This window comes from Oreochromis aureus, linkage group 20 (genome assembly GCF_013358895.1).
Source record: "Oreochromis aureus strain Israel breed Guangdong linkage group 20, ZZ_aureus, whole genome shotgun sequence".
Classification (NCBI taxonomy): Eukaryota; Metazoa; Chordata; class Actinopteri; order Cichliformes; family Cichlidae; genus Oreochromis; species Oreochromis aureus.
In genome coordinates this window covers 34,019,632-34,045,722 of record NC_052961.1, presented here as the reverse complement: position 1 = coordinate 34,045,722, position 26,091 = coordinate 34,019,632, and the positions used below count along the sequence as shown (strand labels likewise).

General features: G+C 38.8%; 1 protein-coding gene across 3 annotated transcripts in view; it reads right to left on the bottom strand.

The window, feature by feature from the left end:
* Window positions 1-26,091, bottom strand: part of ap4b1 (adaptor related protein complex 4 subunit beta 1) — a 51,863-nt gene that overhangs the window by 7,845 nt on the left and 17,927 nt on the right. For 2 of the 3 annotated variants that reach the window (XM_039604607.1, XM_039604605.1), the window contains exons 9-12: window positions 16,543-16,626; window positions 16,308-16,411; window positions 12,123-12,330; window positions 11,721-12,035 (exon numbers count right to left, since the gene is read on the bottom strand). In XM_039604607.1, the coding sequence (XP_039460541.1) occupies window positions 11,721-12,035; window positions 12,123-12,330; window positions 16,308-16,411; window positions 16,543-16,626 (711 nt within the window). Of the gene's footprint in view, window positions 1-6,366; window positions 6,986-11,720; window positions 12,036-12,122; window positions 12,331-16,307; window positions 16,412-16,542; window positions 16,627-26,091 lie in introns of those variants that run through there. The other variant, XM_039604608.1, reaches the window with a different exon arrangement.

The following is a 26,091-nucleotide window of genomic DNA, read 5'->3' as shown; positions in this document are numbered from 1 at the left end:
GCCAACCATCCCTTTAACGTTAACTAGTAATGACTTCATGAACTTCTTCACAAGTAAAATTTTAATCATTAGAGAAAAAATGACCAATAATCATCCCACAGATGTAACATTATTTACATCTACTTTTAGCATTGATATTCATTTAGACTCTTTTTCTCCAATTGATCTTTCTGAGTTAACTTCAATAATTACTTCCTCCAAACCATCAACGTGTCTTTTAGACCCCATTCCTACAAAACTGCTCAAAGAAGTCCTGCCATTAATTAATGCTTCAATCTTAAATATGATCAACCTATCTCTAATAATCGGCTATGTACCACAGGCCTTCAAGCTGGCAGTAGTTAAACCTTTACTTAAAAATCCATCCCTAGACCCTGCTGTCTTAGCTAATTATAGGCCAATCTCCAACCTTCCTTTCATATCAAAAATCCTTGAAAGAGTAGTTGTCAAACAGCTAACAGATCATCTGCAGAGGAATGACTTATTTGAAGAGTTTCAGTCAGGTTTCAGAGCTCATCACAGCACAGAAACAGCTTTAGTGAAGGTTACAAATGATCTTCTTATGGCCTCTGACAGTGGACTCATCTCTGTGCTTGTCCTGCTAGATTAGTGCAGCGTTCAATACTGTTGACCATAATATTCTATTAGCGCGATTAGAGCACGCTGTAGGTATTACAGGTACTGCGCTGCAGTGGTTTGTATTAGAGATGGCACGATACCACTTTTTAAGGTCCGATACCGATTCCGATATCATAAATTTGGATATCTGCCGATACCGATATGAATCCGATATAGCGTATTTTGTAATCAATAAAACTGTTTTTTATAAATATCTTGCTGCATTTTGTATAAGTTCACACTCAAGTTTTAAAAAACAAGAGACTGAAGCTATTCTGTTATACCTGTTTGCAAAAAATACACTGCACCCAAAACATTTTATAGTTCAGCAACACTGATCAATCTAATAAACTTAAACCTAAACCATCCTCCCTATTCTGGTATTTTAAAGAGTACTTATTGGAAATATTAAGCAACATAACTAACAGGGTTGCCAACTCCCAGCAAAAATATTAGGGAACCACCCCCCGCCCTTAATGGATGTAATCAACTTTAATTTAATGCAAGTGTAAAACAAATGCACAGAAATCAATTATTTTTCTACAATAATTAAATAGATTCAACATCTTTCTTCAACAGAATTGCGGACTGCACTATGGTATCTTCCCAAAGGAAAAAGTACTATAGCTTACTAGGGTGTATATTAGACTTATTAGTTACTATATACAATAATGGATTTCTATACATTTAATCAGATGACCACTTTTGTTGTAAGATTCATATAATTATTTATTCAAAGTTTTTAAATGACATAAGAAAGAAAAGTATTTCTTTGTGCCCCCCTTTCCCTGTTAATGCCCAACCTGGCCCCCGACAAAACTTTGCTAGACCCGCCCCTGCACAGTTACCAGCTGTCAGCTACTTAGAAAACGATCCTGGTGTTATTTGTCTCTCAGAAACAGTTCATAACTTCCCTTCAGCTCATTCATGTCACCTAAAAGGATTCAGTAAGGACATCTCCTGGTTTCATCTTCATGTTTCCCTCTCACCACATATACAAACGGATATCATAACCAGCAGCTTTTACAGCTTTGACTCCAGCAAACCTCAGCTGATACTAGAAAGTAATATTAAATACATTCTAACAACAGCTTATCACGCTTAAACGTGCTGCTGTTGTTTATCCGCTGGTCTCCTCTTTCTAGCGCAAAGTGGGCGATAAACAAACAAGAAAGACGGGACTTGCGGCAGAAAAGCCGATCAGCTGATCATTGATCAGTTTCATGTTTGAAGTAATAACAGAAGAGGAAGGGGGAGTGAATGAGAGGAGTAGATGCAACTGCGCAGCAAAGACAGAATAACTCCAGCTTTGTGTCTGTTTTTTTAATTCTAGGTGAAGTACGGGACAAATCGCTTCCTTTTCACCTCAATATGGAAACTCCGATGGCCAGTCCAGCTGCGGCTCAATATATCAGTTGTTAATCTTAACGTGGAAATACTATGCAAACATTCAGGGATGAACTTACACACTTGCTTTACTTCTCCGGGATAGTTTTCGCCGAGATGAAATGCCGCGGTTAGGAAGCATGTAGCGAGGATCCAAATGCTGCCAACAGGTCTCGCAGACAACAGCCGCTCTATCACGTGACTGCTCCAATGTGCCGAGCTGGGTTACGCCAAGTAGCCTTAATCCAGTAATTTAGGTCAGTATCGGACCGATGCCGATACGTAATATCGGATCGGTCCATCTCTAGTTTGTATCATATCTATCTAATAGACTCCAATTTGTTCACGTAAATGGAGAGTCCTCTTCACACACTAAGGTCAATTATGGTGTTCCACAGGGTTCGGTGCTAGGAGCAATTCTGTTTACATTATACATGCTTCCCTTAGGCAGTATCATTAGAAGACATAGTATACATTTTCACTGCTATGCTGATGACACCCAACTCTATCTGTCCATGAAGCCAGGTAACACACACCAATGAGTTAAACTGCAGGAATGTCTTAAAGACATAAAGACCTGGATGGCCGCTAACTTTCTGCTTCTTAATTCAGATAAAACTGAGGTTATTGTACTCGGCCCTGGAAATCTTAGAAATATGGTATCTAACCAGATCCTTACTCTGGATGGCATTACCTTGGCCTCCAGTAAGTAAGTAAGTAAGTAAAATTTTATTTATATAGCACATTTCTAGATAAAAGATCACAAAGTGCTTCACAAGGTATAAAACAGAAGCAGTCCAAAGTTAACAAAATGCAATTCTAAAAAGATGTGTTTTTAGCTGTTTTTTAAAAGTAATCAATGAGTCTGCAGATCTTAAGTTCTGAGGAAGACAGTTCCACAGTCTGGCGGCCACAGTGGCAAAAGCTCTATCACCCTTGGTTTTCAGCCTAGTATGCTGAATAACAAGTAGGCCCTGATCACAAGACCTCAGGGACCTACTAGGGACATAGGGCTGTAACAGTTCAATGATATAGGCTGGTGCTTGTCCTTGAAGAGCTTTAAATGTCAGAACCAGTATCTTAAAATGGACTCTGAATTCAACGGGGAGCCAGTGCAGCTGTCTAAGTAACGGTGTCACATGAGAGTACTTAGATGTTCTTGTCAGAAGCCTTGCTGCAGCATTTTGGACAATCTGCAGGCGCTCCAGGGAGTTTTTGTTTAGACATGTAAACAGTGAATTACAGTAGTCCAATCGTGATGAAATGAATGCATGAATAACAATCTCCAGTTCAGTATAAGATACTATGGGGCTCAGTTTAGAAATGTTTCTTAAATGATAGAAGCAGGACTGAACCAGAGATTTGACGTGAACATCCAGGGTAAGAGCAGAATCAAAGGTTACTCCTAGGTTCCTGATAGACGATTTCACAAATGTTGAAAGAGGACCAAGAGCATTCATTATGTTAGGTACATGTCTGTCTGGAGCACATACAAGGACTTCAGTCTTTTCTTCATTAAGTTGGAGGAAGTTGTCAGCCATCCAACCTTTGATGGTTTCTAAGCACACATTTAGAATCTGCAGCTTAGAAACATCTTCTGGTTTAAAAGACATATATAGCTGGATGTCGTCTGCATAGCAGTGGTAGCGAATGTCCTCAAAAGGGCTCAAAACATGCTGGAGAGGAAGTAAATATATTAAAAACAATAAAGGCCCCAGCACAGAACCTTGTGGCACACCATAGGACAGTGACGTAGAAGATGACCTGAACTTAGAGACTGCCACAGAAAAGTATAGTTCATAGAGATACGAGGAGAACCACTCTAAGGCAGACCCAGATACACCAACCCAGTATTTCAGCCTTTCAAGCAACATGTAATGGTCAACGGTGTCAAAGGCTGACGTGAGGTCCAACATTAGGAGTACAGAACACTTTCCCGCATCGTTTTGCATCAGAATGTCACTGGAAACTCTAAGAAGGGCTGTTTCAGTAGAATGAGCTCTACGAAAGCCAGACTGAAATTTGTCAAAGAGATTATGTTTGTCTAAAACTGCTGTAAGCTGCTTAGCCACAACCTTCTCTAATATCTTAGCAATTAACGGTATTTTTGAGATTGGTCTGTAATTGCTAGTGAGAGATGGGTCCAGCATAGGCTTTTTTAACAGGGGGTGTATAACAGCAGTTTTAAAATAAGCAGGGACTTTACCAGATCCCAGTGAGGTGTTAACTATGGTGAGCACACAGGGACCAATAGAGTGAAAGACATTTTTGAATAACGATGTGGGTATAATGTCGAGTGAACATGATGATGCTTTTGTTGCATTAACTACTTTTTCCAGCTCTGACAGTGAGACGGGTAAAAAGCTTTCTAAAATGACAGGCCGAGCTGGCGTAGGAACTGACAATGCAGATGCTGATGGGGACAATTTTTTCCTTACATTACCAAATTTTTCCAGAAAGAAAGAAAGAAATGTTTCACAGTCTTCATTAGAAGAAATAATGGCAGCAGGTGGAGCAGGAGTAATAATATCAGTAATAGTGTCAAATAACACTTTAGGATTACCTTTGCTCTTTGCAACCAGATGAGAAAAGTAAGCAGCCCTCGCATCTCTAATTGCATTGTTAAAAGAGGCTAAAAGATCCTTTAAATAAAGGAGATGAACATTTAAATGAGTTTTCCTCCATGAGCGCTCAGCTTTACGACAGTCACGTTTTATGGAGCAGATGTTGTCATTTAGCCAGGGTAAGGATTTGGAAACAGAAACTGGTCTCATTTTAACCAGACAGATTTCATCTAAAATCGAAAAACAATGGTTATTAAATAGATCTGTTAAGAAATCAACGCCGTTTTGCGGGGATAGAGTTAAATTAAAAGCATCCGAAAAATTCTCCGCTGTGGAGGAATTTATGATGCGCGAGATAATTGTCCGGTGAACAGGAGACAACGGCTCATGAAAAGACATGTTAAAAAGAATACAGTGATGATCAGAGATAAAAATGTCCTCAGAACAAATAGAATCAATATTCAAACCCAAAGTAAAAACAAGGTCCAGTGTGTGTCCTTTGTTATGTGTGGGGCCTGACACATGCTGGGTAAAATGAAAAGAATCCATAATGTTGATAAAACCTCTGGCAAAGAGGTCGGAGTCATCATCAACATGCATGTTAAAATCCCCAACTAAAAGCAGTCTGGACAAACCTCATAGTAGAGGACAGGAAGTCGTAACACTGTGAGGAACCTTGGAGTCATTTTTGACCAGGATATGTCCTTCAATGCACATATTAAACAAATATGTAGGACTGCTTTCTTCCATTTGTGCAACATCTCTAAAATTAGAAATATCCTGTCTCAGAGTAATGCTGAAAAACTAGTTCATGCATTTATTACTTCCAGGCTGGACTACTGTAATTCATTATTATCAGGATGTCCTAAAACTTCCCTGAAAAGCCGTCAGTTAATCCAAAATGCTGCAGCAAGAGTACTGACAGGGACTAGAAAAAGAGAGCATATTTCTCCAGTATTGGCTTCCCTTCATTGGCTTCCTGTTAAATCCAGAATTGAATTCAAAATCCTGCTCCTCACATACAAGGTCTTAAATAATCAGGCTCCATCTTATCTTAATAACCTTGTAGTACCATATCACCCTATTAGAGCACTTCGCTCTCGCACTGCAGGCCTACTTGTTGTTCCTAGAGTATTTAAAAGTAGAATGGGAGGCAGAGTCTTCAGTTTTCAGGCCCCTCTTCTGTGGAACCAGCTTCCAGTTTGGATTCGGGAGACAGACACTATCTCTACTTTTAAGATTAGGCTTAAAACTTTCCTTTTTGCTAAAGCATATAGTTAGGGCTGGACCAGGTGACCCTGAATCCTCCCTTAGTTGTGCTGCAATAGACGTAGGCTGCCGGGGGATTCCCATGATGCATTGAGTTTTTCCTTTCCAGTCACCTTTCTCACTCACTATGTGTTAATAGACCTCTCTGCATTGAATCATACCTGTTATTAATCTCTGTCTCTCTTCCACAGCATGTCTTTATCCTGTCTTCCTTCTCTCACCCCAAACGGTCACAGCAGATGGCCCTGCCCCTCCCTGAGCCTGGTTCTGCCGGAGGTTTCTTCCTGTTAAAAGGGAGTTTTTCCTTCCCACTGTCACCAAAGTGCTTGCTCATAGGGGGTCATATGATTGTTGGGTTTTTCTCTTTATGTATTATTGTACGATCTACTGTGCAATATAAAGCGCTTTGAGGCGACTGCTGTTGTGATTTGGCGCTATATAAATAAAACTGAATTGAAAGTGATAAGTAAACAGCATGAGCATACTATTTAAGTTTCTTTTAAGTATACTTTATTTTTGGAATCTGCCTTCTACCATAAAACCAACCAACCTGGTAGAGAAAAATCCCACTTGCTTTATAGAGGACTTCACACACACCTGAACCTCATTAGTCTCTACCATTGGAAAAAATAGGTCAGACCAAACAATACAATTCTAAACAAAGAACAGGAATAAGATTATGCATGAAATTGACAAACTCGTTTACTCAGCTAAATGGTCTGAGAAGTAAAACACCCCATACAATACAACTCAAAAGGCTACTTTAAAGAAAATAAACAATACTATACAAAATGAAAAGCCCTTCATTTGGTTACACCCAGTGATGCAGTCAATGACCTCATGACCCTATATAAACAGGAAGTACTGGGGCAGCCCTTCCCACACACCTGGTTCAGATATAGGAACTGAATAAATGGACAAACATGGTAAGTATAACCAAAGCAACATAAAGAAACATAATTTAGTAGACCATCTGCCTGTGAACAGAAGAAAATTCAAATGACCTGACAGTTAGCAGTAGTGATGGCCAAATGAAGCTTTCTGAAGCACTGAAGCTTGTATTGAAAAACGGTTCATTACTCGAAGCTTTTCAACACAGTCCTCTCCGGTGACATCTGGTGGCGAAAATTATGAAGAGGAGCTTGAATCTGCAAAATAAAACGGACTGCTTAATTATCACTGCTCACTCCACAGAGTGGAGTTCTCTCTGATATTGGGCCACCGTTGCGTTGCTTTTTGAACATGTAATTTTTTTTTCGATTGGGGGCTGAAAAATTTGTAATGCTTATTTGCTTAATACATCTTGATCAATAAACTTTCCTTATGTAAACATGCACCATGGTGTGGCCTTTCTTTGCTTATGACTCCTTGATGTTGGTAAATACAATAAGTGAGCAATATATATAATATACATATGATAATGTACAGCACACTGGAGTATGCTCCTGCTGTGAAGTCCTGCCTCCATCTACTTGCGCATTTAATCACTGGACAGCTGGACAGGTATGTTCATACAAAATATTAGATTACGCCAATTGTCCTATAAATATTTTTGACCTAGGGGTAGCATTGATTGTGAACTGGAAAGGGAAAATGCTTAGGGGGCTGAGTACGGCTGGGTATCGTCACTGATGTGTAGAATCATTTTGATTCGATACAGGATCCGATTCAATTTGATTGGAATCTGGAAAGTTTTGCCTCAGACAGTCAGAAATATTACAATTCTGATCATTTATCAGTATATATCCATATTTTTGTATCTATTAAAAGAAAGCTGACACTTGTGTGACTTAATTAGAGATGTAAACGGAGAGTTATGAAACCTACAGCTTCAGAAGCCAGCGAAAAAAAACAAACACAGTGCGGACCCGCCGACACATCAAAATTTGTTTCTGACGCGTCGGTGTCCGCGCTCTGTGTTTACGTTTGTATGTTTTAGCTGTTTGGTGTTTGACGAAATTTTGTGAGGTTTAACCTGAGATGCTGGCGTTTCAGGCAAAATAACGTTTAATTTACAAATCGACTCAGGATTTTAATGAATCAATATCACTTTATTCAATTTAGAATGGATTGTAATCAGAAAAACGATAATCAAAACCCACCCCTAACCATGAACTTGCAAAGTAAAAACATGATCTATCTAAGGTAGCCCTTTTGTTATTTTCATTTAAAAAGAGGATTAGTTTTACTGTGCGCTGGCCGAGTCTGTTTCTTTTCTTAGAAATAATTTCTCCTGCCCAAGAGAAAATCCTCTCGCATGGAACAGAAGAGGCTGTGGAGTGCAGAAACTACACTGCAAGTTGGTAGATATGCAGGTATGCGGTCTTATGGGTCCTGCAGACTATCACCTAAAACAATAAACAAAATGATTTTCTAAAATGTGTAGCAATGTAATTTACGTATAATGTGAAATACATTTTTTTAGTCTTTATTAGCTTTAATTCACATGGAAGTATTTCTAAAGTCATATGCTGTAATGATATTTACATTATGAAAAGATGATTTTGGACATTTCAAGTTTTTCACTTCTGCAGATAAAATGAATTGAGCAAAATCAACTCAACACATATATATATATATATATATATATATATATATATATATATATATATATATATATATATATATATATATATATATATATATATATATATATATATATATATATATATATATATATATATATATATATATATATATATATATATATATATATATATATATATATATATATATATATATATATATATATATATATATATATATATATATATATATATATATATATACACACGTATATATATATATATATATATATATATATATATATATATATATATATACATATATATACGTATATATATATATATATAGTGGAATGATCACCTCTTAGCTATCTGTCACCATCAACACACTCCACAAATCCCGTGAATGATTCACTTCCTCATATCCATTTGAATCAGGTACCGAAGCAGTTACGTGCGTAATGAAGCTTCGGACGTCACTGCTCACGTGACTTTTGCCAAACGAAGCAAGCCTCGACACAGTGCTTCTGAACCAGTGTGTTGGTTTTTTCGACACACGCTCCGGAGCGTCAGCTTCACGCGGGCCATCACTAGTTAGCAGTGTTTGCTTTAAAAAACATATGCATGGATGTAATGATGCAACTACTGCTACCACAAACAAACCCGGGATAGTGTGTTAAGCAAAGTTACACCAGCAATGTCTAAAATGAAGTATTATGGCTGACTGTAAAATAATAAGGAAATAAATTATCAATATGGTTAAGGGACAAGTGGTAAATGAGTTCATGCCTAACCACTTTGTCACAGCCAGTGATAATGTCTCATAATAAATAATGAGATCGCAAGTCACAGTTACTAGATAAAGCCTCTCTCTTTTTAAAAAAAAAAAAAACCTTTAGTACAGGGGTCCCCAACTCCACGCCTCGAGGGGCGGTGTCCTGCAGTTTTTAGATGTGTCCTTGATCCATCACAGCTGATTCAAATGGCTAAATTACCTCCACAACATGTCTTGCAGTCCTCCAGAGGCCTGGTAATGAACTAATCATTTGATTCAGGTGTGTAGACCCAGGGTGAGATCTAAAACCTGCAGGACACCGCCCCTCGAGGCCTGGAGTTGGAGACCCCTGCTTTAGTACATCACATACAATGCTTTTATGTATACCTGCACTCTTCAATATAAAAACAACACTGCTGCTGTGTCGTAAAATCTTTTTATGATGCTTCTGTCATTGAGCTGTTGTGGACTTTGCTTTGAAAAGCACACCTTATTCAGGAAAAAATAAAAATAAAAATAACATTTAAAAAGAAGAAAAATGTAAAGGCAGGAGATGCCAACACTATACAGTTAGCCATAAAGTGAATTAGCTAAGCCAACAAACACCCAAGAATTTCACTCAAAGTTAGCCCGCACAGCAAAATTTACCAAACAATGGCAACATACGTGTGTGTGTGTGTGGATATATACATCTAGATATAAAACTAAGTTAAACCCTCTGAATGAAAGCGCTTATGATCATACAGAGTCACTAACCTTGACTAATGCAATAAGTAAAGTTATACTCCCACACCCAGTGGCTATGGCTATGAGCTCGACTTTCCTGTGATCAAAATGTGAACTTAGACGAATATGTGTGGCTTGATTGTGGTTGAATGGGTTCACAAGCTTGTCACGGTGTTTGAATGTTTCCCTTGTTAGTGAGAGAATATTCTTCTACTGGTTTAGTGCACCTCTTCCCCAACCATGACATCATAGATGGCCTCAAACTGTTCCCCACTCTGCCCTCACATTTTTACATATTAAATACCGTGGAACAGCATAAGGAGGAATGTCCTCAACTTTGACAGTAAAACATGAAACCCACAAAATCACAAACACAGGTGTGGAAAATCCTGTCAGATTTGTTTAGAGAAAATTTTAATTAGAACGATTTAAACGAAACAAAGTGAAGAATCATAAATGGAAAGTTGTGTGGTTGAGAATCTGCAGGGGGCCATACAGAAGCCAAGGCTTCTATAAAGGTAAGATTTATTTTCCAGCAGTGGGGAGAAGAATGTTTTAGCCACAACATGTAAAAACACTGCCCCGCAGTAAAACAAACATATGGGAGTTTGAAAGAGATCATCCAGAACAACATTCCTGACAAGCCAGAAACCAACCAACCTTCCAAGAACTACACTTCACTAATTTGGACAAAGTATTAGCCCCTGACTCATTTCAAACATTTAATTAGGCAGAAACTCATCCTGGTGCTAAAAATTGTCACAGGCGACAAATTTAAAAGTACAGAAAATCTGAACAGTGTATGCTTGGCTTTATTGGCCTTCCTCCAACATCAACTTCATAGTGGGCGTGCTGAATGGTTGATACGACTCCTCTTACCCTCAAAAGGGAGTTCTTGTTGCTCCGCAAAGATAACACAAGCAAACAATTTTCATCTGCTTTGTTTTTGTAACCCCATCCCGCAGAGTCCAGACGCTTTCAGCCATGCTAACAGTGTGCTTCTGTGAATGGAATACCTGTCAGCTGGATAGGCACAAATCTTATATATAACTATAAATATCCACGTTCCTGGTGGATGAATCTTAAGGACCTAATCATGGCAATTCTTTAGGACTAAAATGTTAAGTTTTACAGAGCTTAGCCTTGTTTATTTGAGGGTTGTCCCAAATGTCCAGCGGTGAAAAGATGATTTGGAATTATCTGCTAGGAGGCAAGTCAGGTTTGCTAAACAATTTATGATGTGTACAAGGAAGTCTTTGCGGCTCCTACAACCCACACTGCTTCACCTGAGTGAAGTAATCGTGTCCTTTACTATGTAGATCTAAAGCAGGCACACAAACACCAAACAAACAGAGCTGGATTTAAAAATGTAGAGGACCCATTAAGTGTAATCTTAAAAGAAAAAGAAAAATTAAGACAAAACATTTCAGAGTCATTATTAAACCTCAGAAAAACTTCATCATTATTACCTGCCCCTTCATAAAAGAAACCCAACTTCATTATAAGTTGTTAGCATTTTTAAATCCTATTTTCTATGCAAGAGGTGACACAGGAAACTCAACTGAAGGGAATATTTGAACAGAAAAAATTTGTATAAGCAAATTCTCTGGTTTAAATATGCTGGTCTATGTCAGCCAATGTCTTCCTAATGGTGAATTAGCATGAACATTATAAGGAAGTAATTTTAATAGTTTTGTTTTTAAGACTCCCATGGATTTTTTTGATTTTTTTTAGAACAGGCATTCATTTTAAATGTAGAAAACATTTGCACTGTGCACAGCAACAGAGAAAATCTGATTTTTGAAGGCTTGCCACTGATTAAATACAAAACAGAAGGATTTCAGTGTCATGACTCACCTGAATGAATCTCCTGAATGTGACTACAGCTCAGTGTGTCTGATAGGTCGGCGTTCGGCTTGGGGTTATAGGTCATGTGTTCGGGGCTTCCCCTGCTGGCTGACTCGGCCTCTACAGCACCCTGGCTCAGAGGCTCCAACGTGTTAAAACAGCGTGCCCACTGGCTGACAGGCTTGGCGGGACGCCCAATCAGAACACCCAGAGAGGGGTCTGACCTCCGACCTTGAAGGACCTTGCGTGTCTCTTCTATCCCACAATGAAGCAGGCGATAGTAGAGAAGAGCCTGATCACGCATGCACATGTCTGTCGTCTCCTCTGGAAAACACAAGGGTATCAAAAATGATCCATTTTTATCATGATCTGTCTGTATACATACACGTGTACACACACATAAACACAAACCTATGCAGTAGTGCAGCAGTCTTCCCAGCATGTCTTGTGTCTCAGCAGGCCGACACAGGAAGAGTCTCATGGTGGCTGTCAGCAGCTCCATCTTGATTCCCAGAGAAGCCTCGCTTCTCACTCCATCGATGAGCACTTCCAAAGTGTAGGGGGCACTGGAAATTCGCTCCCCATACACACCCAGCAACCAGAGCAAGGCCTGCCTGCCCTAGTGAAGGAGGCAGTGGAATATTTAGATCCGTTACTGTGGAACAAGTATCTGAAGACAAATGGGACTGCTGGAATCAATCCCGATTAGTGTTTTCAATGTGTGCAAACAGAAACTGACCGATTTATCAGTGGGCCAATATTATCCACCTATATTAGCTATTAGCTATCAGTGTTGGCTTTTAACATTGACCAATAAATGAAACGGTCAGTATAAATGTCACGACTGAAATGCCTTTCAACCATATTATGAGTTTTGATACTGCATACATAGTTTGCCCAACACAGGGTACTTTGCAAGCTTGCTATTGACAATGCAGACTTAGTATGCCACAAACAACTACTGATCAAAATAGTAAGGCAGAGTGTAACTGAGTGAACATGTAAGTAACATAAGTGTTAGAAATTAGTTTATGACTTGTCACCAAACATCAGTATTGAGCTTAAACAATCATATATTGTGAATAAAACATGAGTTTGACATTTGCAAATCATCGATTTCTGTTTTTTCTAATTTACATTTTGCACATTGTCTCAGATTCTTTGGAATTGGCTTTATATTCTCATTGCTGACAGTTTCAAATAATCATAAGAATTTATGCCTTCTCACATTTGCTGCCAACATTACATAACATTATAAATTTCTCTGCTGTTCAAGTTCTCAAATTTCTGGTGGCCTCAGTTCTTCAGTTCAGTCAGCCTACTCCAAACAACAGAGTGTCAAGTACAACCATGACTGATAGCATGGTATAATGAGGCTTTTTATTTTTTGTTTGATTACTGCGAAGCTTTATCAGGGTGATCATGTATCTGCAAACATAATGCTAAGTCTAGTCAAACAGAAGCGGTTTCACTGTCATCCTATATCACTACCAAGAAATGATTGGTAGTATAATTACCCAGTCCCAAGCTTGTTTTTATCTCCTCAAAAGTCAGTTCTACTCCAAAGTACAGTTCTGAAATGTATGTGCATTTCTATTTCATGCATTTATTACGCCCCCAACTCCAAAAGAATGCGTACAGTCGTTATAATGGGGGAAACTATACAGAGGCCAAAAAAGTTCAAGTACTGGCCTGCTGTGGAATACTGCCAAGTTTGCCATTATAACATGGGAGCCTATGGCGACTTTCTCACTTCATTTGTCACCCCTGGATATTTCAGCGGTCTAAAACACAGTTTCTGGGATTTTTTTCTACACATCAGTGTGAATAAGAGAGCAGCCGAAAGCAGCGCAGTGAGAGCAGATATTTTTAATCTGATCATCTCAGCTACATGGTTCTGACATTAACCACATGGGACAGGTAATGAAAAGAAAAGCAGGTTTTCAGGGGGAAGGAGAGGTGAAACAGCTTATTTCAGACAAATGAACTTAGTGGTAAAACACTGCCCTGCTAACAAGGATTAGTGAATCATATACAACTATCAGAAAATAGAGCTGCAGAATAAAAATAGGAAGTCAGTAAGATATATCTACTTTAATGGAGGAATCTGGTAATTTCACCCGCACTTAGCATGAAAAGAAACCTGGCCCCAATTCAAATACTTTGGAGGCAATCACTGACCAGAAAACCACGTAATTTGTTCCCATTTCTTCAGTTTAAACTATGTTTCATAAATTGTGTTTAAAGATAAGATAGCTTGATTAGCATAAAATTATATGAAACGAATAAAGAAGTTCCATCCATCCATCCATCCATCCACTTCCGCTTATCCTTTTCAGGGTCGCGGGGGGCACTGGAGCCTATCCCAGCTGTCATAGGGCGAGAGGCGTGAAGTTGTTGGCCTAAAAACTAGCTACGACAGATGAACAGTATCTGAAAGTCAAGACATAAGTAGAACCAATGGACTTATGAAGAACAGAGTACTTTCAGATTTAATGCCATCGTGTAATAGCATCTGATTGGCAACAGATTCATTTTTCAGCATGACAGTGATCCCAAACACACTGCCAGTGCAGCAAAAAACATACCTGAATAGAAAAACAGAGGTCTGGGTCTCCCCAGAGCCCAGACCTTGACATTACTGAAGTAGAGAACAGCCAACATCAAAGAGCTTTAAATGTTCTTCAAGAAGCCTGGAGAACTATTCCTGAAGACTCGTGTTGAAGAATAAAGGTGGTTACACCAAATATTGACTTTCAGGCTCCTTAGAATTGTACAAACCCCGTTTTTGCCTTATTTACTATATTTCTGTGTTTGTTTGCACGTTTTAATAAAGAGCTTAAGTTAGTTTGCTGTTTTCTACCAAAATATGAAATGATTAACAGTGGCTCATGAACTTTGCACATTGCTCTATACCCTATATAAGAGGATCCAAAAAATGTAATAAATTATTAATGGATGCTTGGGATTATGTTCACCAACTGAAATGTATCATTATAACAGACTGAAATAACCTTGCAGAATTATGAAAGTCATCGGTGCGTTGGTGGTTCTTTGTGTCCGGGGATGGGCGTTCAGGCACGCACCGGCTCACTCCTTGGTGGCTGCTTATCGGGGCCTGGAGCCTGAGGCTCGCTTGGGCCACTTCGGGGGTGGGGTGCACTCGGCCTCTCGGCCTGGGGCTCGGTCACTCTGGCACAGCTGGCTGCCGGCGGAGCTCACGGGCACGTCACTGCAACCCCCCCTGACTTCTGCTCCGCGGCTGCTGAGTGACCCCTCATCTGGGACTCTCCTCAGCTCTTTCTGGGATAGTGGCGCGGCTGCCCCTCTGTTGGTCTTCCTTGGTCTCTTGTGTTCTGGGGGCCTCTGGATGTCTGGAGTTTTGATCTCCTCCATACCTGCTTCATGCCCTGGAGGACGGGGCAGTGGCCCCCCACACCCTCTAGCAGATCATTACATGAAGGAACCTTTTAAAAACAAGCGCGTTCATGCTCACAGGTGCACACACGGGTGATCACACACACAAACTACACCCTTTTTGGCTCCTACCTCAAAGCACACTGTGCGCTGTCGATCCTACGTGCTGCACAATAATGTTTAATATTTAGTATTTACTGTCATATTCCCATATATCATTGTGATGTTGTTTATTACTCTCGCTTTTCTTCTGCTTGCTTTCTTTTTTTTTTCTCAACAGGTGATCCAGGTGATCGATATATGTATTTTTTGTCTGCTTATTCTGTTGGTTTTTGGTTTTTGCCCTTCTCCCCCGTCCCTCTTCTCAGCTGTTTTTCTTTCCCTCTTTCTTTCTCCCCTTTCTTTCCACCAGTCAAGTCTGTCCCGTATTCAGCAAGTCAAAATAAAATAAACAATAAAAGGTGAATCAAATGGACCATTACGGCAAGGCTGGGATGGTCCATTTGGTAAAGTAAATCCGTTGGGCATCTTTCTTCGCCTTTAGACAATAATTCTGATGGCAAAAGAACCAAACGGGACAGGTTTAAAAAAAAAAAAAAAAAAAAAAAAAAAAAAAGAAGAAGAATGAGTTGAATAAAGTTGGACTTATCTGACTGCTTTGTTTTGCTCAATGTGCCTTATAATCCCGTGCACCTTATGGTCCGAAAAATACGTATTTGACTTTTTTATTTGGCACACTGCAGTTTAATGTTGCAAAGCACCTCTTTTTAACTTCAGTGGATATTATACATGGTTATCCTCAGGATATGTCAGCCCATTTCTACTGGAAATGCCTTTTGGTTAAACTTTCAGCAAGGAATTTGCATTTGCACTGTTAAATTTTTATATAGCTTTAATGCATATAAAAAACAGCTGCTTGTTTAAGTGAAAATAAATGGATGGGGTTTTTTTTGCGCTAAAAAAAAAAAAAAAAGAATTATGAAAGTAAATTTAAATTTCAGCATATAAAATAAAATACCATGATAATGCCCTGTAGAATAAAAAAAGTTTTTGTTAAGTATATTTCTGATAATACTTTTACCAATTCATATTTTCAAAACAGGATGCCTACAGTACATATTCATTTATGGCATGATATTGTTTTTTCTTGCCCAGTATATAGGTATGGCAGGATCTAACCTGGATATCCTGCAGTGTTTCCTCGCAGCCTTCCAGTGCAAGGCACACAGTGTCGCTACACTGGGGACACACCCAGACCAGGTCACGCATTGTCTGCACCACCGCTGAGAAGGGTAGCAGGAGAGTAGAGAGACAAAAAGTGTGGTGGAAGAGTAAAAAACCAGCTCTGAGAGCATGAAGCTGTTTGTGTGTATACTGTACTGTATGTCGGGGGTTGTGGAACTGATGTTTTTACCAGAAGTGATGTGATCCTGTTTGAGTCCAAGCAGCCCAGTGAGGATCTGTAGACATCTGTCGCTGTAGCTGCGTCCAATACGACCTGCATACAATAAAGGCAAACACAGGGCGTTAGAGTGATTGATCAAACACATGGATAATGAGTTTTTAGAACCTGAACATGTTCTACCCAGAAAATGCAGCATATTAAGGATTCTTATCCTTAATAAAAGGGATGTGTTGTTTTTTGCTTATCATTATTTACTTGTTGTCAGACAAATGGGCTAACATTTTGCATTTTAGGAAGGCTGAAAACATATGAATGTTGTGGAATTACAGGGATTATTTTACATAACCATCATCTTATCATTGCAGTAATTATCATTTCATCAAAGTGTTTATTGAAGCTGCTGGCATTATGTTATAATTTATATTATAGGGGTTATCATAATCAAATATTAACATGTTTATTACAGGTGCAGTTATAACTACTTTAAAATGATTGAGTTAAATATATGTATCATAACTCATATGCTGAGTATATTGTTACAGTAAAATAGTAGCTGAGCAAAGGCCTGAATGTATTCAGCTTCTTGTGGTATTTGAGTTTGCTTAGTTACAGGTGACGTAAGGATGTCCAGCCCATGGTGACCTCAAAGGCCTTAGATCATCACCATATTCTTAAGAGGATGCCAGAAAGAGGAACCTCTATGTTGCAGTTAATTCTTAAAATACATGAATGTTCTGGACATGCAAATTATGTGTTTGTAAGCGCAAGAAGGGGCGTTACAATACCCTGATGTTATAAAAGCAATCTAGAGTGTATTTTGGGCAGAGATGTACAACTGTTCTGCAGTTTACACCTCTCCACGCTGCGTGCATTCATTAAAATCAATTGTTTGAACGACCTTTTCTGGACTATCATTGTTTTACTCTCATCCTCAATTTCGAACCCGTAACATTTGGTGCATTGGCCGAGGGTTGAGTAGAGAGAGTTGGAGGTTGAGACTGAGAGGGTCCAAGGTGCTCAAACAGGCAGACACGAGTCAGTGGTCGAAGTGAGTGGACATAAGCCGGCTTATTCAAAGGTAAGGCACTACCTGTTGAATTATTTCCAAACAGTGCTGAATTGGTTCTGACAAAATTGAAAGTCTACTCACTGAAAATTACTGGTAAAGGTCTGTTTTGATTTTGGTGAAAATCTCATGAGAATTGAAGTTGAAGTAATGATAATGTAAGGTTAAGTGACAGTACTGATTAAAGGAAAAGCAGTTGGACTGCTACGAGGATTTAAATGCAGTTGGACTGCTAAGGAAAGAGAATTTAAAGTAGTTGGACTACTGAATTTAGGATTATAGGTAATTTGGAAACTGTGTATGGTAATACAGTCATAATTGAATATAAAGCTGGGCTTGGACATCAATAAAGTCGGTTTGGTGGTTGCATAGGATGTCTTTAAAAACATAATTAAATTTATGTAGAACGGAACTGTGGGATGTTCTAGGAAGTGCATTTCTCGGAGGTGACGCTCCCAATTTCCTGAGGACGCTCAGGATTTTCCGTTGGACGGGATAGTCCGATTGGCGATCGTGGAGAACTTGGGAACCTCCAAAATAGCTAGTGGTTGGACCACTTTACCGTTTGGAACGGTTTATGCACTTATTTGGGTAGTAAAGGTTGGACCTTGGGCGTTGGACGCTTTTAAATTGACTTAGGAACTTTAGCAATTAGACCAGACACAGGTTGGACCTGATACTGGGTCATTGATTATCAAAAACTTGGAGTTTGTCCCTTGGAGGGTTAATTCAAATTTTGTCTAAATTATGTAGGTTGTGCAATTTAAGGCCTTGTAAATATTATTTAATTTATCAGACGTCTCTGTGTTATAATTTCTATGTTTGTATATAGGCTCTGTCTGCCACGGGCACTGCAGCAGGCTGGTTATTTTGAGAGTGTGTCTGTGTCTATGTAAATGAGATGCCTGTGACTTATTTAGAGTGACATTTCCTGTTTACTAATGAGTGGCTAATGACTGACTGCAGAGCCAGGGTTAAGGGGCGACTTCAATCTGTGCTTTAAGGGAAGAAATGCAGTTTATGTTTATTATATTTGTGTGACTGTTGTTGATTATGATAAGTATTTCATGATAACTGTAGAATATGAGTATGGGGTTTGCTTGACACGTGTCTGTACTAGGTAAAACTGTGTAAGACTGATAGGAAGTTTATAGAGACTGCTACACATGGCTGATGCCTGTATTTAAGACGCTGGAGTTGTTTATTACAATATTGTAAGTAAAGTTTTATTTCTTGCCATGACTGTATGACTTTTATGGGTTTTGAGATAGGATACATAAACTGTTGATACTTAAGACCGTTATCTGGGTTCTAAGAACTGAAATTGAATTTGAGATAATTTAATTAAAAAAGATGTCTGTAGCGATGTGTGTTTTGGGGTGTCAAGTAAGATGTTTTAGGATTTTTAGATGGGTTTTGTTTCAGTTTGAGATAATATATACAGTTACATTTTCTGTGTGTGTGTTGTTGAGTGACAACATGCGCAGTTTAAATTGGGCGCTGTTCCTTCCTGTTTTTAGTTTCAAAACACAAAGGCTGTTAGATTAAAATTACTGTGAGTAACGGTTTGACTTTTGACTAGGGAAATAATATGCTTACTTGTGGGTCTATGAAGATATTTGACCTTGACTGATGTTATGAGAGGTTGAGTTTATTTTTCTGTTTAAAAACACATAAGTATATGCACTTAGTACACCCACTCAAGAAATGATTGTGTGACTGATGCTACAAAACTGACCTAAAGAATGGTGATGTGTGAAAGAGCGCTATTAAAATGTGTGTGTCTGGGACAGGAAATGCATGCCCATAAAAGGAACTGAGTGTGTATAGAAAGAACACAGAGAGATAGATGAGTTAACTCTAGGCACATGAAGCAAATGAAGCCTTTAAGAAAAAAAAAATATAATACTAATTATATGGTTTAGTGTGTCAATACAGGTGGGCGTCTTTCAACTTTGCAACTTTGAGTTCAGCAGCAGAAAAGTAGATTAAAAGAATTGGGAGAAAATAAGCCAGTCTTTGGCTCGAAATTGTGCAGCTTGAGCTCTCACTTTGTCCTTCACCCGAGAAGACACGTAAAGGACAGTCAATTTCCTGATGAAGACCGATAGAACATCGTGGACGTGAAGAAGTAACGAAGCTAAAAGACAGTGCAGGCGAAAGCAGTAACACTGACAACGACTGATGAGTCCAGCAGCATGGAAGAAAGCACGTGATGCAACATGCATGCTGGTGAAGAACAGCGTGATATGTCTGCTTGAAGGCACTGACTGTCATATTTGCCAAGCTTGGAGCAATCTAGGAAGAAAAGACTGAAAAGATGAATGGAGAAGAAAACAGAGCAAATGAAAATAAGACTGAAGGAAGAGGAAATACTGAAAGATCAAAACAGAGAAGAAACAGACTGTGTTTGCTGGGGCTCTGAAGCCCGAACAGGACACTGTGAATGAAAAGGACCAGTGAGAGATGAAGCTGGACGAGTTTGACTGCATGAGAAGATAGGAGATGATTGGATTGAAATTGAACCCTGAACTCGGGATAGTTTAGGGATGTCCACCATATCACAACAAAGAGGTAAACAATACAAAAGGTAAAGATAATCAAAATAACTGACAATTATATTAATGAATAGAAAACACACATATACCAATTGTTACATGTGAGATTATTTTTGAAACGAATCAGAAGTGAGATAGTTTGAATCTAGAGCTCAGTGAAAAGATGCATAAATTAAATATGAATACATGAAAATGCAATGAATATATAAGGATGCAATGAAGAAAATAGCTTACACTGCATTTACATGACCACATAACGCAAGGAAGAACACGCTTACATACATGGCATAATTGGTATTTTTGACTAGAAAAAGAGAAGTGGGTCATTTAGACGTCCGTGATAATAAGGAAAATGTTTTAGTTTGTTATTTTTAGGGGCAAGCAGACCTGGACCAATTCTCCAGATCCAGGAGTCGGACGAAACTACAGGTTAACATGAATGGATATGTTAAGGCAAGTTTCTGGTTGAATTGTTTACAGTGTCCAGGAACCTGACAGCAAGCCCTAACTGGTGGTGGAAGACCAGCAGGGCTGTGATTTAAGGTGGGAAGTAAAATTTGGGTTAGTGATTGGGGGACGGAGAAAACTGACTCTTTAACTGGAGAATGGGAAAGTGTCTGTGAGACTGTGAAGCCATATATGCAAAATAGCACACACAAACATACGCAATGAAGATCGGCTTGCTACTTGTATGAGTGATAGAATGGTGTGAATGTTGAATAAACTGATTAAACTAGTCTAAAAGGGTGACTTAGCAGTGCTTTTGCACTGAGTGATCAAAACAAGTGATTAGTATAGAAAGAAAATGAAAATAATTGAATAGTGGCATGAGGTTTAAAAAGTATTTCTTTTGCCAAGTTAAATTGTTGAGATATGGCTGAGTATGGAAAAAGTTTGAGAGCTTGTGTGAATGTGGACAGAGGAGCTTGCTGTGTGTGTGTGATTGAGGCCTTAAAGGAGGGGTAGATTGTTCAGAGGTGCAAATTTGATTAGGAGGTTTATAAATTAGTGTTGACACATTGTTGTAAGATCTTAGGCTGAATCTGAGTATGGTAAAGTGCTTAACCGGGGTTATTGTTGTGTACTGAAACGGTGTAGCTTTTGGCGAGGTTTTCGTGTGTTGAACGGTGAAATTTAAGATTGTTTCAGATTTTTGAGGTTGTTGTTTTATTTTTAATAGAGGGAGTTTTGATAAACATGGACATGTCTAAAAGGGCCCATAGTTTCTATAACAGTGCACTTAGAAAAAACCTGTCAGGTGATTTTGTTTTGTGTTTTGATGAGCTAATAATCAGCTCTCTTTTTCTCATTTTTGTTCTAAGCAGGCCTGCAAAAGAGTGGATAACAGCGCTGAAAAATTCTCGGTGACCTTCTCCAGATTACAATAGGCAGAGGAGAAGGCTAAGTCTCTGTCTAAAAAGGATTGCCGCGAGCCAATCCAGTCTAAAAGCAGAAAGAACTATTTTCTTAAAACAAAGTAAAACAAATAAATGAGTTGATGTTGCTGGGAGTGAAGACTGAATATTTGCGAGATAGTCTCCACTGTCAGCAATACCTGATGGTAATGCGTGTGAGTGAATGTGTGTAAATGGATGGTGACTGGACGGACCAGGCAGACCATAGGTTGGACCGACTGGACACTGACAAAAGACTGGACTAAGGTTGGACACATGACTGATAATTGTTCTGTTTTAACTTTTCTGTTATAACACAGGTTGGATCATAAGTGGAAAACTGAGTATAAAAGGTGATGTTCTGGTTAACACACAGGTTTTGTTTCCAGGACGTTTCAAGGATGCAGGCTGTGGATGGAGCCAAGAAAGGATTTGACATGATGATTAATTTGATTTCATTCCTTAAATACAGGTTTGAAGGGCCGGAGCATGTATGCCTAATATGATAGGACTAACCTTTTTCTTTTAATTTCCTAAGCTTGAGTGAAGGATTTTGAGTTTGTAACACATGAGATGTGTCACAAAAGGGGGTGTTAATATATGCGATTAGCTACATGAAAGGTGCTTTTTAGGGTTACTAAGCAAATGTCTACGTGACCTTTACCTAGTAACCTTTGTGATGATAAACTTGTTTACCGACTTGCTCTCTCGTAGAACATACAGACTTAGAAAAGGGGAACTTCAGCTCTGAGTTCTGAGAATAACTCTGTTAAGTGGACAGGAAACACGTCGAGACAGCAATATAGGGCAAATATGTTTGAGCTTGTAATTAAATGTGGGGCTTGAAAAGAGGAAGCAAATTTGGTACAGGACGTACTTGAGATGATCAGACGAGAGAAGGAGAAGGTCAGGAATAGTTTAAACTAAGATTGAGAAAGTAAATGGGGTAAAAGGGGGTGTAGATTCAGGGCAGCTCACAGCCTGGCGTAAACGCAAGGTGCCGTCACACAGCTTAAGTTATTTGTTTGATTTATTTTATGACAAAATAATAAGGAAATATTGAAAATATACAACACGTTAAGGAGATCTCTTTTGTTATATGCCTCTCTGGAGCTTCTCTCCTGATGCTACTCCACCAAAAGAAGTTTATTCATAGAGACTATGTCAGCTCCCAAACAGACAACAACAAACCAAGACTAGCAAAAAAGAATCTGAATATAAATAATAACAAATAAAGAACAATACAGAATCTAAATCTGAACCAAAGAACAAAATAGTGAAATGTGGATTATTGGGTTTTTCTCTGTATATATGAAGTATTTGTAATGTGTATCTGCTAATGAAGGCTTGTAGAGGCCAGTTTATACTCACAAACGAGTGCTCAGCCAGACTGAAAAACAGGAAGCTTTAGTGCACAAGGCATATTAATAAATATAGACACAAAAGAGGAACTCCCCATATAAACAACGTTGAAAATGTGTGAAGTATAAAGTACCGAAATAACACTATATAAGTCACAGCTGATGATTCTAATGTTAGAGAGCTCTTGCAACTGGCGTCTGAGCTGTGCAGAGGTCTCTCTTAAGACAGGTACTTATGTAGGTTAGTATGAGGTTGAGTCCAACAGAAGCAAGGCACCCTAAATGTGCACAGCATGCAGCAGGGGTGGCCAAAATAATATAGGAAACAGTACATGTAGGGAGAGAACACTCACTAAAAGTTCTAACTAACATAGTGTGGTGGCTTATGTGAACTTGCAGGCGCTCACTATGACATCATTAGCACAACAGAGACTGAGTAAAGTTTTAGATGCTCGAAACCTGACATTTACACATGAAGGAATCAATATGGCAGATTTAATGGGATGAGGAGGACCTAATTATTGTATTAAGACAGCAGAACTTGAAGCGAAAGTCAGGAAAGATTTAAAAGCAGGACCTGTTGGGATTGGGGATTTAGAGATTTTTATTGCTATCATATAATCTGCCTTAGGATGACTGTATTAATAACGTGTTGTACAGTATTATTTTATGTTTGTCATAACAGTGATGTCTCTATTTACAGGTTGAGTTAATTTTATACACAATGTGTAACTGTGCTTGTTTAGAGTTGATGTTCCGTCCAAACAGGTTTTAAGCTTCACTGGTGAGAGTGTCCAGGTGATACATGTTGAGGGAAGATGAGAACATAGCAGGTTAATTGCACGCACGCTTACAAACACACATGATTTAAATATAGGCCAGGCCAAAGGCCTGGACTTGATGCAGCTTTCAACTTTACAGCTCCTAGCTTGCAGGAATGGCGGGGAGTGTAATGAATGAATGCAAAACATGCTTACAGACACAAACATGACAGGGGTTTATTTTACAGGGTAAAGGTGGACCACAGGTTGCTTTGTTTCTGCTTAGCAACTACTGAGGTAAATGGTGTTAAAGATAAATACGCAATAAGTGAACAGGAAATGTGTAAGGGTGAGCCGGGTGAAACAAAATGTTGTAGATAATGGAAACTTGTCTAACGGGCATTAACAGTAACCTTGGCATGTTATGTATATGCTTGAGGCCAAAAGAGGCGTAAAACCAGATAGAAAACTTTGAAGTGTGCTTTTTAGCGGAGAGTCAGGCTGACATGGGGATGGTGTGTATTTTACTGGGGTGGTGTTTAATAAAACTAAAAGCGCTGCTCACACACATAAAGAGTATTGAGATTAAATAAAGTTAATATAATGGATAGAGCCCAGAACAGGATAATATATAAGTAAAATCAAATGTAATGTTTGATTTCACTTTTATTGGGAAAATAATTAGCCAAGAAATGTGTATTGAACTCTCCACATACATTAAAACTGTGCAACTCTGAGTGGGCCATGCAATCAAGCAACTGTTACATATCTGTATTAAACTAGCCAACATAGACTCACCACCACATGATGTTGCCCTGCAGCGGGGGCAGAAAATCATTTGCAAACCAGGGATCTTATGTTGATTATTATATTCTTACTTATGTACACACACACACACAGAAGGGAAAAATTTCAAAACAAAACAAAAAAAAAAAAAAAACCAACTTCCCTTATCCTGTCAAGCACAGGAGAAATAAAAATCTCTTTGGGCTCTGTTAAAATTTCTTTAGTAAAAGTGTAAAAGGCCAAACCTAGGAAGTTCGGCAAACAGGAAAGTTCCTTGAGTATCAGGAGTTAATAGTCAGGAAACATTTCTCACATTAACGCCTTATATCTGACAAACCACTGACTCATAGATGCAGATAGACATACAAGTGCACATACATCCAGATGTGCATTTAGACATTAAAAGTGTAGAGGCATGTACACACAGATTGGCAAACCGGTACAGAGTCTAGCTGAAGAACTTAACAAAGCAGACGTGGCAGTAGGGTTTGTGATTTTGCCTGATATGATATTGGGAACCAACTTTGAATAATGACAGGAACCTGAGATGAACACAGTAAGTTAGTAAGGTATAGCAGAGAGAGGCTGTTTGTTTTCTATCCCTTACAGGAGAAGATTTCCACTAGAGAGGGACCCAGAAAAGGAGCAGAGACCACTTAAGCATGAAGTGTTTTCAAGTGGGAGCTGGTGTTTTATTGCTGGACCACCTAGAGGACATGAGGTTGTTGTCGGATTTGCTGAGTCAGGGGCGGCTAGAGAGGGTCAGAGCGAAGGTAGTGGACCTGGGAATAGTGTAGTGACGTCTTTGGAAGACGTCAAGAGAGGGAATTGTGGAATTACAGGGATTATTTTACATAACCATCATCTTATCATTGCAGTAATTATCATTTCATCAAAGTGTTTATTGAAGCTGCTGGCATTATGTTATAATTTATATTATAGGGGTTATCATAATCAAATATTAACATGTTTATTACAGGTGCAGTTATAACTACTTTAAAATGATTGAGTTAAATATATGTATCATAACTCATATGCTGAGTATATTGTTACAGTAAAATAGTAGCTGAGCAAAGGCCTGAATGTATTCAGCTTCTTGTGGTATTTGAGTTTGCTTAGTTACAGGTGACGTAAGGATGTCCAGCCCATGGTGACCTCAAAGGCCTTAGATCATCACCATATTCTTAAGAGGATGCCAGAAAGAGGAACCTCTATGTTGCAGTTAATTCTTAAAATGCATGAATGTTCTGGACATGCAAATTATGTGTTTGTAAGCGCAAGAAGGGGCGTTACAATACCCTGATGTTATAAAAGCAATCTAGAGTGTATTTTGGGCAGAGATGTACAACTGTTCTGCAGTTTACACCTCTCCACGCTGCGTGCATTCATTAAAATCAATTGTTTGAACGACCTTTTCTGGACTATCATTGTTTTACTCTCATCCTCAATTTCGAACCCGTAACAATGTAGAAACTCCATTTGGAAAGAGTGTGTCTACTGGTGTGTAAGATTAACATTAACATCAGCAATGTAAATTTGAAATGAAAAGCAAGAAATCCTTTAATTCGTAGTTTACAACACAATGGGTCTGGGTAGTGGAACCACAGAGCTGGAATGGTCTTGGTCCCAATC